This window comes from Engystomops pustulosus, chromosome 6, assembly GCF_040894005.1.
Source record: "Engystomops pustulosus chromosome 6, aEngPut4.maternal, whole genome shotgun sequence".
Classification (NCBI taxonomy): Eukaryota; Metazoa; Chordata; class Amphibia; order Anura; family Leptodactylidae; genus Engystomops; species Engystomops pustulosus.
Genome location: NC_092416.1, coordinates 30,415,131 through 30,428,359, shown reverse-complemented (window position 1 = coordinate 30,428,359; position 13,229 = coordinate 30,415,131). Strand labels below are relative to the sequence as shown.

The 13,229-nt window shown below is 43.6% G+C and overlaps 1 protein-coding gene across 1 annotated transcript; it reads left to right on the top strand.

The window, feature by feature from the left end:
- The first annotated feature begins 1,351 nt into the window (after positions 1–1,351).
- On the top strand, positions 1,352–5,139 carry LOC140134801 (complement C1q subcomponent subunit C-like). Its single transcript, XM_072155446.1, has 3 exons — positions 1,352–1,488; positions 3,014–3,178; positions 4,566–5,139. The coding sequence occupies exons 2-3, from the start codon at positions 3,022–3,024 to the stop codon at positions 5,120–5,122; spliced, it is 714 nt and encodes a 237-aa protein (XP_072011547.1). The 5' UTR covers positions 1,352–1,488; positions 3,014–3,021; the 3' UTR covers positions 5,123–5,139.
- The last annotated feature ends 8,090 nt before the right edge of the window (positions 5,140–13,229 follow it).

The window sequence follows — 13,229 nt, the reverse complement described above, 5'->3', positions numbered from 1 at the left end:
CACTTCTCAGTTCTCACCCTTCCATATATTAAACATGAATGATATTGGTAGTACTGCTTTCCTTCTCCCTGTATCTTGTTCATGTGCAAGTTTCCTTTGTGAAAAGCTAAAGGGGTTGTTTAGCCCCCAATAAACTTACAATTGTATAAAGTCTCTGAATCCAAGCCTCCAAAGAGATTCAACTATTATGAACCACACATAGCCACACAACCATCGGGGACGTGGCCGTCGGACAACCAGATGGATTCGGACAAACCGCGAATTTAAAAAAGAATTGTGTCGCAAGATCAGCACTTAAATACAGCGGGAAGAAGAAGGTGAACTCCGGCGGACCTCGGGACAGAAGCGACGGATGCAGGAACTTGGGCGCACAGGCTTAGTGAATCGCGGCAGATCGGAATCCTCATCGGACAACGCACCGCAGGATCGCAGCGGGACCAGGTAAGTAAATCTGCCCCATTATGCCACAGACTTTCAGTTGCACAGATCCTACAGTTGAAAAAAAACATATGTCCATCACGTTCAAGAAAGACAATGTTATTATAACATAAGGACCAATGTCATCTTATAATAAGAAGGCATTTAGGCTATTTGAAGCTCTCTGCTGTCCCTACTGTGTACAGCTCCTGAGCTCCGCTATTCCATAGTTCAGTAAGGAAGCCTTGACATGATCTACCATATATTAAGAGCTAAATGGACAGATGCCAGTAGAAAGTTAGGCATGGTGGTCAAATTCTATGTTGGAAATTCCAGCAGTTTTGGCCCCAGAATTTTATAGAAATTTTCCACCGTGTAAACATACTCAAAACTAAGCTTGGTTTTCATTTTCAGGTTTTTCTATGCAGTTTTTAAAGATGCTATCTCCTGCAACGTCTGGTTGTGATATCAATAACTTCACACAAAAGCCTGAATGAGGGTACAGAGAACCTATTATAGGGAATGATAGATCCCAGGAAGTGGCCAGATCATAGACCTGTGTAATAGGGCCTTTAAAGTGCAGTAACTTGGGTAATGCGGGTGCTGGGTAAGTTTTATAGTTATAGTTTCTTTTTCATAACATAGCAGCGGACACTTTTTTGTATATTTTTAGGAACAGAGGTAAGTTAACACTGGCCACAAGTAATTGTCTACCATATTACATGAAGAGTGTGTGTGACCCACAACTTTACCAACTTAAGTAGTTGAACTATATAATGGGCTATGGTTGACAATTGAGTGGCCAGCATTGGGCACTGTGGCTGCCAGATTCTCTCCAGACCTTAAGGGAAGTTACTATTTTAATTTTCAGAATTTCACTCTCCATTTCTAAGAAACAGAACTTGTGGTGTTTGTCACGGATAGAGAAAGCAGAAAGGAAAGTTCTGGTGTCAGCACCAGCTATAGAAGAGGAAGTGGACGTGGCACCTACCATCTTCTCAGGCGCAGATTACTGCTCACGAAGAACAGCAGAACCTATAGAAGTGTCCACAGCAGAGCTAAAAACCAGAGGTCAGTGCATTACATAGAGGATATATAAGGTGGGGGATTTTTAGATAATCTATATACCTGTTGGGGGCAGCACAAGATTTCATTGCATTAGAGAATATAATATGACACATCTCTGTCTGCGCGTTTCCTCTAGTGACTTTATCATTTTCCTACCACTATTGCACCCTTTGTTAATCACTGCTCCTCCCCCTAGCAGGTCCACTGTTCTCAGAGAGTCCAACTTCCCTCACGGCAGTTCACTTTATTCAGAAAGTTCTCCTAGGTAATCCACCTTACTTAGAGGGTCTGCTTCCCCTAGAAGTCCCGTTCTCCTAGGCCAGTGATGGCGAACCTTTTAGATACAGAGTGCCCAAACTAAAACCAAAACCCACTTTTATGTTGCAAAGTGCCAACATGACAATTTGAGCAATAACCTATTGATCTCTGCTGTATCACAAGTTTCAATCGTATTGGCGTCCAGAGGACACTAATACAATAGAAAGCAGGAGACATTTGGATTGCAGATTCTCCTCCAGGGTCCCCTGAAGAGGAAACTGGAGCTCCAATTATGTGAACACCTTCTGGCCTCTCCTGTAGTCCTGGTAGCCACGTAGGTGTCACTTTAAAATAGCACTGAGCGTGGCACGTCTATGACTGCAGGAAGAAGCCTTGAGTCCTAACTGGTAAATTCTGTGCTGGGTGCCCACAGAAAGGGCTACGAGTGCCACCACTGTCCTAGGCAGTTCACCTTCCCTTGGGAAGTACACCTTACTTAGGAAGTCTACCTTTCCCTAGGGAGACCACCTTACTTAGGAAGTCTACCTTTCCCTAGGGAGACCACCTTACTTCGGAAGTCCCCCTTTCCCTAGGGAGACCACCTTACTTCGGAAGTCCCCCTTTCCCTAGGGAGACCACCTTACTTAGGAAGTCCACCTTTCCCTAGGGAGACCACCTTACTTCGGAAGTCCCCCTTTCCCTAGGGAGACCACCTTACTTCGGAAGTCCTCCTTTCCCTAGGGAGACCACCTTACTTAGGAAGTCCACCTTTCCCTAGGGAGACCACCTTTCATAGAAAGTCCACTTTTCTCTATGGTGACCTTACTTAGAGAGTCCACCTTTCCCTTTGGAGACCACCTTACTTAGAGAGTTCAACTTTCCCCTCTGGGGTCAACTCTCCATAGAGAATCTAACTTTTCCCTGGTAAATCGATCTTGTGACTGTTGTCTCCTATATCTTCCCCAAAAGACACATTACTCCTACCTTCTCAGAGTGAACTTTTCTGTAAATCCTGCACATACCTGGACTTACTGTTTCTTGCTCAAATGACTAGATATACTCTCTTTTCATCCAATGCCTGCCCTTTACTCTAGATGCTGTGCCTTTTCTCCGATGACTACACATAATTTAGTAACTGCATCTTCTGGTAGCTACTTCTTAGGATTATGCCTTCCTTCAGATACTTCATGTTCTTCTGGTAACTGTATCTATCTCTATTGACTTCTTCACGATTTTTCCTTTGTAAAACCATCATTGTCTATTCATACAGAGAACATCATGTTGCATGGCACGGGGATCATTCTCCTGACTCTGCTTGCTTGGGTCGATGGCTCCGACATTCCATGTGACACAGCTATGCCTGGTATGCCAGGAATACCAGGAATACACGGCAGAGATGGTCGGGATGGGCAGAAAGGAGCAAAAGGAGAGAAAGGTAAGAGTCATTTCATGCAGATTATACACAATAATCCATCTGAAATCTTAAACAGTGTGAATGGTTGAGTGTTCATGTGGATTTACTACCTAATATACATGGGATGATATCATCTTGTAAGAAGATAAAGCGTTCTAAAAGATTCACAGTTCATTAGAACATTTTTATTTTGCCAACTTTGGCTTATGGGTCGTTGTCCTTCTCCAGCTCTCTACTTTAGGTTACAGGTCACTGCCGTCTCCTCTATTTCTTCTGTTTGGAGTGTAGGTTATGGACTTTTCCTGATTCTCCATTGCTTCCTCCCATTCTCTTCTAGGGTTTTCAGGTCACTGTCCTCTCCTGAACAAGTATCTGTCCTCTCCTGAACAAGTATCTGTCCTCTCCTGAACAAGTATCTGTCCTCTCCTCAGTATTGGTCATTGTCCTTTCCTGATTCTACAACCATTTGGCTTCGGAGTCATTGGGAGTCATTTACTAAGGGCCCAAATCCGTTTTTTTTGTCGGGTTTCCCGAAAATTACCGATTTGTGCCGAATTGCCCCGGGTTTTTGGCACACGCGATCGGATTGTGGCGCATCGGCACCGGCATGTACGCAACAGAAATGGGGGGGGGTGTGGCCCGACGAATTCAGAAAAACCACAGAATTTTTTCTTAAAAATGTGTTGCTTGACACGCGCTTACCTGCACCCAGCAACGGATGGTGAACTCCAACAGACTTCAGCGCAGCAGCGACACCTGGTGGACATCAGTCGCACTACCTTAGTAAATCGCTGGAAGACCTGAATCTTCGATGGAAAACCCGCCGCTGGATCGCGAATGGACCGGGTAAATCTGCCCCATTGTCCTCTGCTAGTTGTCAACATTGACTTACAGGACAACAACTGCACATGGTTCTCCACCTTTACATGCCAATTGTCATTTGTCATACCTTATAGGTCTCCAGGTTTTCCTTTCCTTTGATATGCAGGTCACTGTACTCATCTGGTTCTCTGCCTTGGTTTACAGGCCATGGCACGTTTCCGATCCTCCTCACAGGTCATTTTCCTCATTTGCTTCTCTACTTCTTTGTCATAGAGATCTTCTGTTGGTTCTTCTCCTATTTCTATCAGAGTAACTCAAAATTTAGTGCAGAGAATCTACAGGATTTGGAAAATTATTTGTACTTTACCTCATTTGTTTTTCATTCTAATGGATAGATGGCAGAGAATCTTGGCTTTAAGACTCTTTGGAGATTTTTTTGCCTTTGTTTACTGTAAATTTACTGATGAGATAAAAATCTGACGCCTCTTCCACTAATTCAGCAATTGAAAGAGATCATGTCTTCTGTTCTGCTCATTTCTGACCCGTATCTCTTTTCTCGTTCTTGTGTCACATTGTCATCCCACAGGGATTCCAGCCAGCTCCAACATGTCCAGTCTGAAAGGTGAAAAAGGGTTTAGGGGTATAGAAGGTCCAATGGGGAAGAATGGACCTAAGGGACCACCGGGCCCTCCAGGAGATAAAGGAGAGCGTGGCTTTCCTGGGGACAATGGAATGCCAGGAAACCACAAGCGCCAATATCAATCAGCTTTCACGATGGCCAGAGTAACGGGAATAAATCCTACAAAAAATACACCAATTATATTCAACAGAGTCATCACCAATGACCACCAGCATTACAACGTTACTTCAGGGACTTTTGTATGCCATATTCCCGGACTATATTACTTTGTGTATCATGCCTCACAAGACAAAAACCTATGTGTCTCTCTGTACGCAGACAGTGAGGTAAAGGCCAGCTTCTGTGACCATATATCCAACGATGTACAGGTCACATCCGGAGGAGTGCTGGTCCAGCTGCAGAAATTCCAAGAGGTGTGGTTGTCCGCCAATGATTACAATGGTATGATTGGTATTGAGAATAATGACAGTGTCTTCTCTGGGTTTCTTGTATTTCCAGATTAAAGCTTTGTCTGAGAAAATCTTGCTCTTCAGTGGTTTTGATCCTGTCAGTACGGTGGTAGATTATTTAATGTGTAGACAAAGGCAATTTCTCCACCAACTAAACATGTAAATGAAGTTGAGCAGAATTTACATGTTTATGGCTTGTGTGTCATATACTACTTCTATACCCTCCTGTTCCCTACGGAGATTCTCTTTGAGCTACCATGGAGTCCATTGTCCCATGTGACAACATTTATTATCATCCAGACCCTGCTCTAATCCTCTGGATATTTTTCTCCACCCTCAAACCTCTTTCCCCATCTTAACCCCTATGTCCCTGCAGTTGTCCTCCAGACTTTTCTGTCTTCTCTCCAGAGTCAACTGTATTAGCCTAAAACTCCTCTGTTCCCCAATAAGCATTATTACCTGTGTCCTTCTTCTGGACCTGTCTATTCTACATGCAGTCCAGTTTCTCTTCTATTTCCTCTCTTCAGACTCCTCTTTCTCTCTTCAGGCCTCTCTATCCTTTGCTATGGAATCAAACCTCTAACACACATGTTCTATATGGGCCCAGTCCCCACCACACATGTCCTGTATGGGTCCAGTCCCCACCACACATGTCCTGTATGCGCCCAGTCCCCACCACACATGTCCTGTATGGGCCCAGTCCCCACCCCACATGTTCTATATGGGCCCAGTTCCCACCACACATGTTCTGTATGGGCCCAGTCCCCTCCCCACATGTTCTATATGGGCCCAGTTCTCACCACACATGTTCTGTATGGGCCCAGTCCTCACCACACATGTCCTGTATGGGCCCAGTTCCCACCACACATGTTCTGTATGGGCCCAGTCCCCACCACACATGTTCTGTATGGGCCCAGTCCCCACAACACATGTCCTGTATGGGCCCAGTCCTCACCACACATGTTCTGTATGGGCCCAGTCCTCACCACACATGTCCTGTATGGGCCCAGTCCCCACCACACATGTTCTGTATGGGCCCAGTCCCCACCACACATGTTATATATGGGCCCAGTCCCCACCACACATGTCCTGTATGGGCCCAGTCCCCACCACACATGTCCTGTATGGGCCCAGTCCCCACCACACATGTTCTGTATGGGCCCAGTTCCCACCACACATGTTCTGTATGGGCCCAGTCCCCACCACACATGTTCTGTATGGGCCCAGTCCCCACCACACATGTCCTGTATGGGCCTAGTCCTCACCACACATGTCCTGTATGGGCCCAGTCCCCACCACACATGTCCTGTATGGGCCCAGTCCCCACCACACATGTTCTGTATGGGCCCAGTCCCCACCACACATGTCCTGTATGGGCCCAGTCCCCACCACATATGTTCTGTATGGGCCCAGTCCCCACCACATATGTTCTGTATGGGCCCAGTCCCCACCACACATGTCCTGTATGGGCCTAGTCCCCACCACACATGTTATTTATGTAAAAACTCCTACCACATATATTCTGCTTGCATGTTAGCATTTTTCATCTTACTGCATGTGTCATTGTAGGTTCTGCCCATATACTCGGGTAAAGTCCTGTACAAATATTCCTCATAATTTAGTAGATAACTGCTGTAACCTGCAGGGTCTGTACCATCTGTCGTCATCATGATTAAAATGTAAATTCACACATTGTTGGTCTCTTTCCTCTGTGGTTTCTAGCTCTCACATGGAATTAATATACTAAACCCAAACCCTCGCCAGATTATCCTGGCTCCATAATACAATATTAGATCCACCATGGATCTTGGAATTACATAGTGATTGATATTAGCAGTGAAACCTTAACTACACTGCCCAAGACCACCAGGAATGTTGGCATTTCATATGGTAGAACTGAAAACAAGACAGGGTCATATATCAGTTATTTTCTCCGAAAAATCAGTCATGGCAAACAAAGATTCACATTAATTGTAAAAAAAACATCAACATTTATTATATATATACACTCACCGGCCACTTTATTAGGTACACCTGTCCAACTGCTCGTTTACACTTAATTTCTAATCAGCCAATCACATGGCAGCAACTCAGTGTATTTAGGCATGTAGACATGGTCAAGACAATCTCCTGCAGTTCAAACCGAGCATCAGTATGGGGAAGAAAGGTGATTTGATGCCTTTGAACGTGGCATGGTTGTTGGTGCCAGAAAGGCTGGTCTGAGTATTTCAGAAACTGCTGATCTACTGGGATTTTCACGCACAACCATCTCTAGGGTTTACAGAGAATGGTCCGAAAAAGAAAAAACATCCAGTGAGCGGCAGTTCTGTGGGCGGAAATGCCTTGTTGATGCCAGAGGTCAGAGGAGAATGGGCAGACTGGTTTGAGCTGATAGAAAGGCAACAGTGACTCAAATCGCCACCCGTTACAACCAAGGTAGGCAGAAGAGCATCTCTGAACGCACAGTACGTCGAACTGTGAGGCAGATGGGCTACAGCAGCAGAAGACCACACCGGGTGCCACTCCTTTCAGCTAAGAACAGGAAACTGAGGCTACAATTTGCACAAGCTCATCGAAATTGGACAGTAGAAGATTGGAAAAACGCTGCGACATTCGGATGGTAGGGTCAGAATTTGGCGTCAACAACATGAAAGCATGGATCCATCCTGCCTTGTATCAACGGTTCAGGCTGGTGGTGGTGGTGTCATGGTGTGGGGAATATTTTCTTGGCACTCTTTGGGCCCCTTGGTACCAATTGAGCATCGTTGCAATGCCACAGCCTACCTGAGTATTGTTGCTGACCATGTCCATCCCTTTATGAGCACAATGTACCCTGTAACATCTGATGGCTACTTTCAGCAGGATAATGCGCCATGTCATAAAGCTGGAATCATCTCAGACTGGTTTCTTGAACATGACAATGAGGTCACTGTACTCAAATGGCCTCCACAGTCACCAGATCTCAATCCAATAGAGCATCTTTGGGATGTGGTGGAACGGGAGATTCGCATCATGGATGTGCAGTCGACAAATCTGCGGCAACTGTGTGATCCCATCATGTCAATATGGACCAAAATCTCTGAGGAGCTTCCAGCACCTTGTTGAATCTATGCCACGAAGAATTGAGGCAGTTCTGAAGGCAAAAGGGGGTCCAACCCGTTACTAGCATGGTGTTCCTAATAAAGTGGCCAGTGTATATATATATACAGGTATTCCCCGGGTTACGTACAAGAATGGTTCCGTAGGTTTGTTCTTAAGTTGAATTTGTATGTAAGTTGGAACTGTATAGTTTATAATTGTAATCCCAGCCCAAATTTTTTTGGTCTCTGTGACAATTGGATATTAAAAATGTTGGGTTGTTATAAGAACCAGAATTAACAATAAAGCTTCATTACAGACAACTTTTATAACTCCTGTAGCTGATTATTATAGCCTAGGGCAGTGGTGGCAAACCTATGGCACGGGTGGCAGAGGTGGCACTCAGAGCCCTTTCTGTGGGCACTCAGGCCATCACCACAGGACAGAGTTCACCAAACAGGACCAAATCTTCCTGCGGTCCCAGGCAAATTATGAGATGATGCTCTCAGCGCTATTTTAAAGCGACACTTCATTGGCTGTTTGGAACGGCAGGAAAAGTGAGGTGGTGTTGACAGAACTGCGTCATCTTTGGAGGTCCTCCTGCTAGACCCACCAATCTTCCTCTACAGAGAGACCATCTTTCTTTCAACTGTATTGGTGGCCTCAGGGGCTGATACAATTGAAAGATGTGGAAGAACACGTTGTAATAAGTTACTGCTTAAAATGCCACAGTAAATAAGTGGATTTATTCGTAGTTTGGGCACTCAGTCTCTAAAAGGTTCACCATCACTGGCCTAGGGCTATATCTCCTGGAAGAACGACTGTAACTGTAAGGCCTCATCCACACACGACCATGTGCAGAACTAGCTGCAAACTATTGTACAAAGACACAATGGGGCTCATTTACTAAGGGTCCTGCGCTGCACTTTAGTCGGACTGTGCACATTCTTAATTACTAAATCGGCTTGTACAGGGATTTACAAAGTGTCTGCGCTGGGATTGTGTCGCATGCGATCGGATTTTAGCGCAGCTGCGCTGCTTCCATGTAACAGAAATGGTGGGGCGGTCGTCGGACTGTCCAACTGATTCGGACCGAGCGTGGGATTTAAGTTTCAAATTGTGACGCAAGACCAAGCACTTATATGCACCACTAAAAAGATGGTGAACTCTGTCAGACCGGAGGGTGGAAGCGTCAGACTCATGATTTCTGGCGCACAATCTTAGTGATGAGCAGAGCACTTTAGTGAACTCGAGTGACCTTGTAAGTAAATTTTCCCGTGTGCTTTAAATGTATAAGTGACTGAAAAAATTGGGGTTTTTATGTTAGTTTTTTTGCAAAAGATGCTTCCTCATCTGATGGTGCATGTCCACGACTTGGATGTTGCCAGGCTGAATTGCAGCACCCATCTGACTTGCGAACATGCTCTCACCAGTTTGGGAAACTGAACTATCCCTTTAATTATCCCCTTTTATACTTTTATTACAATTTTTTTAAGTAACTGATTTGTAGTCATTTGTTTATTGTATTTTTAAGGACGCAGCCATTTTACAGCTTAAGGCTCAGTCCCATTTTTTGGATTCTGACTTGCGTCTCTTTATATGGTTATAACTTTTGAACTCTGTTACTTATCAAAGCGATTCTGAGCTAGTTTTTTCCCCACATGTTGTACTTCATTTTAGTGGTAAATTTTGGCTGATAAGTTTTGCGTTTATTTACAAAAAAAAGAAAAAATTATGAATTTTTTGTAAAATTTGCGGTTTTCGAAATTCAAAATCATTGCGTTTTCAGGCAGATCGATTTACCACCTAAATAAGTTGCTGAATAACATTTCCCATTTGTCTACTTTACATTTTCATAATTTTTGAAATGTCTGGATAATTTATTTTGATGTCACGCGGCAGTATTTAACCAACTCATTTTCAAATCTGCACCCCACAAACTATCAGAAACAGCATTTACGAAGATTATTAACCCCTTGAGATCTTCATAGTAATTGAATCAAAATGGAGGTGAAATTTAGAATGGTCAAAATGTGCCGGTTATACGTTCATTTAGCCCTAAAATTTACACATTTCCAAAAGATAAAAAGAGAAAATCCACCATACAATTTGTTCTATAATTTCTCCCGAGTGCAGAGACCCCCAACATGTGGCTGTTACTTGTTTTATGGGGGCACAGTGAGGCGCAGAAGGGAAGGAGCACCCTGCAGCTGCCAGGATTTTAGTTTTCCTACTGGCCCCTTTTGTAGGCTATAAAATTTTCGCTTTTTCATTATTGGGGCCATGTGACGGCATTTTTTTTGAAGGATGAGATGCTTTTTCCAGTGTTACCATTTTGGGGTTGGTATCCCCTATTGTTGAAAATTTAGGAACTTTTTTTTGAGGGCAGGAGTAGAAAAGCATAAATTCTGTACTGAATTTTTTACTTTTTTTTTTTATGTTCACCGTATAGCCTAATAATCCTGTTATCTTTATTTTACGGGTCGATACGATTACGGGGATACCAGACATGAATATTTTTTCTTACATTTTACTAAATTTGTCAAATAAAACCCTAATGTGGGGAAAAATCTATCATTTTTGTATTGCCGTCTTCCAAGTGGCATAACATTGTTACTATTTTGGCTACAGAGCTGGTTGATGGCTTGTTTTTTGCTTGTTTTTTGCACCAAAAATTATTTACTGTTATTCTACGGGTTGCTACAGACGTGGTGATACTATATATGTGGGGTTTGTGTTATGATTTAGACTTTTTTTTAGTTATATGTCTCTTTATATGTTTTGGGGCTTTTGGGCATTTTTATTGATTTCTTTCTTTATTTTTTATTGAATAACTTTTTTTTTTACTTTTTCACTTCTTTCACCATGGGACATAAACAAGCAATCATCTGATTGCTTGTTCATGATAATACTCTGCAATACACTTGTATAGGCTGGCACTGTGCCAGTATGATGACGTCATAGACGCCATCTTACTGGCAGTTCTTGCAGGTAACTCTGGGGTCCAGATCGGACCCCAGTGATGCCACAGCAACGATCGGCGCCCCCCGAAAAGGTCCCCCAGAAGCATGTTAGATGCCGCGGTCGCGCTGACCGCAGCATTTAACGGGTTAGGCACCCGCGATCGGAGCTCACTCCAACCGCGGGTGTTACACTGGGGTGCCGGCTATATGTTACAGCCGGCACCCCGTGTTTCCCAGATCTTGAGCTGAACCGGCATCGGCTCAGGGTCCCATATATACAGTTGCACCTGTGGAAGCTCTGCGGCAGGCACTGGTGAAAACCTGGTGCCACTTAGACTCCGGTCCCAGGTGCCGGCTTACGTCATCGTCCATGGACCCCAGGAGCTTGACAATAGGCTTAGATACAGCAAGAAGTATTATATATGGCAGGATAATATAGAAGGATTATTGTATTATAAGGTGGGAAGCTAAAATACTGTAAGTATCACATGCTGAACGGACTGAGCAACCATGACAAGGAACCTATGAAGTTCTCTTCCTCACAAGAGTCATCAGGAGACATGACAGAGAACACAAACAAAATTTTAATATATTTTGTGGTTGTCTGGGGCTCCTGTCATTCAGCACAGTGTGTACATGACTCTATAAGTGGCGTCATCATGTGATTCACCACACCAGAGGACATTCATTTAACTTCAACCAAACATTCCAGGTATCTGGCAGAAAAGTCTGGGGATTCCTGGAAACCCTTTAATGAGCAGGAAATGACTGATCCCTCAGATGTTTTTTAATAAAGTTGGGGTTATAAAGTTTATTTATTTCTTTCCATCTTCCTGCAAGTCACATTGTCGAGTGCCGACATCAACGTTATTTGTATATATTAATTTTCACACCAAGGCAATAGACATTATGACTGATGACCACAGAACTAATGTATTCTGTAGATGCCGGTGAATCAATCCTTCCCATGCGCCAATTAGTTGATTTCACCCCTCCAGGGACTTGTCCACTCTTGGAATAGAGTAGAAGATCAGAGAATGTCCAGTGTTTCGGGATCCTAAGATGAGATGGCTGGAACATAACGTTTAGGATGGATGGCAAACAACAGCAAGGTCATCAATGTCACATCGTGAGAGTCCAGTTCTCGGGATTCGGGAACCCCCACTCGGCACAACGTATGAAGGATGAAAGAACACAAAATGATGCTACTGTGTTGGGTCCAGACTTGGCCATCATGGTGACTTATTTCCTTATGTATTAAGTATGTCCTGATTTATAATCATCCATAGCATCCACTATAAATCATGGTCCCCAGCACAGCTAGCCTCTTAGCAAATATGGGACAATTAGCCTTAGTCTTTGTTCAGCAGTTAAGATCGAAATTTCATGCTCCATGTGATTTTTGGTGGCTTTTTTGTCCCTTTCGATTCTCCTAGTTCTGCTCGATTCCTTCAGGTGATAATGGTGATAAAGAGCATAGATCAGTCTAAAAGGTTGTCCTTGGTACTTCATTCGCATGTATGAAGGAACTTGTATTTATTCACTGAAGTATCTGAAGATGTTTGTAATCTTTATGCTTGGACTTGCACAAAGTTGTGGAGCAATAAAGGAAACCGCACTAGGTACAATTCTACCATCCTACAAGGTTGTCAACACATAAATCACTCTTTTATGCTAGGAGATGCCATGTTTAAGACTCCAAATGTAGAGATTTTTAGTCTATGATTCACTTCCTTTCTAAAGTCCCAGAAGCTTAAGTCCTAAACATCATGAGAAATAATGTACAGTATGATTCTACTTAGCGTTCTGGAGATCATTTCCTTGTTGAGTGTTTTATATATACAACTTTGAGATGTTTTAAGCTCTTCAAGATGTTCTCCTTCCAAAGCAAGTCTCAGGGCCTTTTCTTTGTTTTGCATTTTCCTGGTAACTTCTCAACACCTAGTTTGGGGTGGAGGGGTTCAATGTCCCCATTTACAATTGATTGTCTGATGATACCTGTTCTTCAGATGAAGACTATGGGGCAGATTTACTTACCCGGTCCAGTCGCGATCTTCGCGCTATTTTGCAACACAATTTTTTTTTAAATTCCACAGTTTTTCCGAATCCGTCAGGTTTTC